Source organism: Microtus ochrogaster, chromosome 10, assembly GCF_000317375.1.
Source record: "Microtus ochrogaster isolate Prairie Vole_2 chromosome 10, MicOch1.0, whole genome shotgun sequence".
Classification (NCBI taxonomy): domain Eukaryota; kingdom Metazoa; phylum Chordata; class Mammalia; order Rodentia; family Cricetidae; genus Microtus; species Microtus ochrogaster.
In genome coordinates, this window is record NC_022016.1 from 43,797,204 (window position 1) to 43,798,859 (window position 1,656).

A 1,656-nucleotide genomic window follows, 5' to 3' on the forward strand; every position below is an offset into this window, starting at 1 on the left:
TTCCTTCCTTCCTTCCTTTCCTTTCTTCCTTTGTTTCTTTTCTTTTATTCTTCTTTCTTTCTCTTTTCAATAATTTATTTATTTTTATTTTGTGTGCATTGGTGTTTTGCCTGCATCTATGTCTATGTCAGGGTGTTGGATCTTGGAGTTACAGATAGTTGTGAGATGCCCTGTGAGTGCTGGGAACGAACTCAGGTCCTCTGGAAGAGCAGCCAGTGCTCTTACCCACTGAGCCATCTTTTCAACCCTGAAGCTGGATCTTTTCATCCTATTTTCCTCAGTGGCAATTGCTGGAGGCTGCAAGGACATGGTGGAATGGAGGTAGAGGGTGACGTCGCTGGGCATCAGCTAAATAAATCACGCACGTGGTAACTTCAGAAAGAAGCCAGTGGCAAGCCTTGTGCATTGTGCTGCACCTGGAATGTTCAGGGCTGGGGTGTGGCTGGGGATGTGGTGTGAAGATTGGCAGGCGTGGTGAGGGCTGAGGATGATGGTAGGGTGGGAAGTCTAAGCTTGTATCATCAACTCAAGAGACCAGAAGAAAAGTGGCGGACCTGGTGGCATGGGGCTGGCTAGAAGCCAGCAGATATTCAGAGAAGCAGATTGGAACTGAGGGCAGAGGGCAGTAGGACTCTATGCCAATGTGGAACAGTTCTGGGATGGACTCAATGGCTCTCGAGTGTGATCCATTTTGACTGCCAACTCCAGGCAGACACACCAGGGCCCCCAGCAGCATACACACATACTCCCAGCGCCTGGGAAGCAGAAACCAGAGGGGTTAGGGTTTGGGGATCATTCTCAACTACATAGGGGGTTTTAGGGCAGCCTGGGTTATAGGAGATCCATCTCAAAAACCCATAATTTGACTTTTTGAGATGGCTTAGCAGGTAGAGGCACTTGCCACCAACCCTGACCTGAGTTTGATCCCCAGGGTCCACATGATGGAGGGAGAGATCCTCCACTCTTGTGGTATGGACATGTGGTGAGCTTGTACATGCACAATAGGACATTAGGACTTGTAATTTAAAAATGAACAAACTATAGATCAAACACATAACACATGCATGGGTTTACACTTACCCCAGTTTGCCTGAAAATGTTTCTGTGTCCACCATTTTCCCTCTAGCCTTCCCCAACTTCCTTCCCCCCTCTCCCATCCCCACTCTGACTCGACTTACTGGTGGAGGAAGAGGCCTTGGTGCTGCCTTGGTCTCCGCAGCTTCACCTCTAAACAAAGAAGAACCCACCCCCCGTGAGGGGCAGGGTTTCAAGTCAGGGCTTGCACCTTACACTGGCCCCGAACCCCCAGCACACTCAGGCCTGCTACCCTAGCCTTGCCCCTTTGTTTTCACCTCAGTGCACCCTCAGTGCCTTACCTGCATGCAGACAGACCCACAGACCAAAGATGGGGAAACTGAGGCCTGGCAGCGTGCAACTTAACCAAGGTGTTTCATGAGCCAGAAATGAAAAACACCATACCGTGTTTATATATGTAGCTTTTTAAAAAGTACATTTGTTTGCTCATCTTGTGTGATCACAAATGTGGAAATCAGAGGAGGACAGACAGACAGACAGTGGGATTCAGTGGGTCTGTGGGGTGTCAATCAGAGGAGGACAGACAGACAGTGGGATTCAGTGGGTCTGTGGGGTGTCAAT

At 49.3% G+C, this 1,656-nt stretch overlaps 1 protein-coding gene across 1 annotated transcript in view; it reads right to left on the reverse strand.

The window, feature by feature from the left end:
- Spata21 (spermatogenesis associated 21) overlaps positions 1–1,656 on the reverse strand; it is a 24,063-nt gene that overhangs the window by 14,304 nt on the left and 8,103 nt on the right. Inside the window, exons 5-6 of the mRNA XM_013348355.1 lie at positions 1,175–1,227; positions 555–572 (exon numbers count right to left, since the gene is read on the reverse strand). Coding sequence (XP_013203809.1) covers positions 555–572; positions 1,175–1,227 — 71 coding nt within the window. The remainder of the gene's footprint in view (positions 1–554; positions 573–1,174; positions 1,228–1,656) is intronic.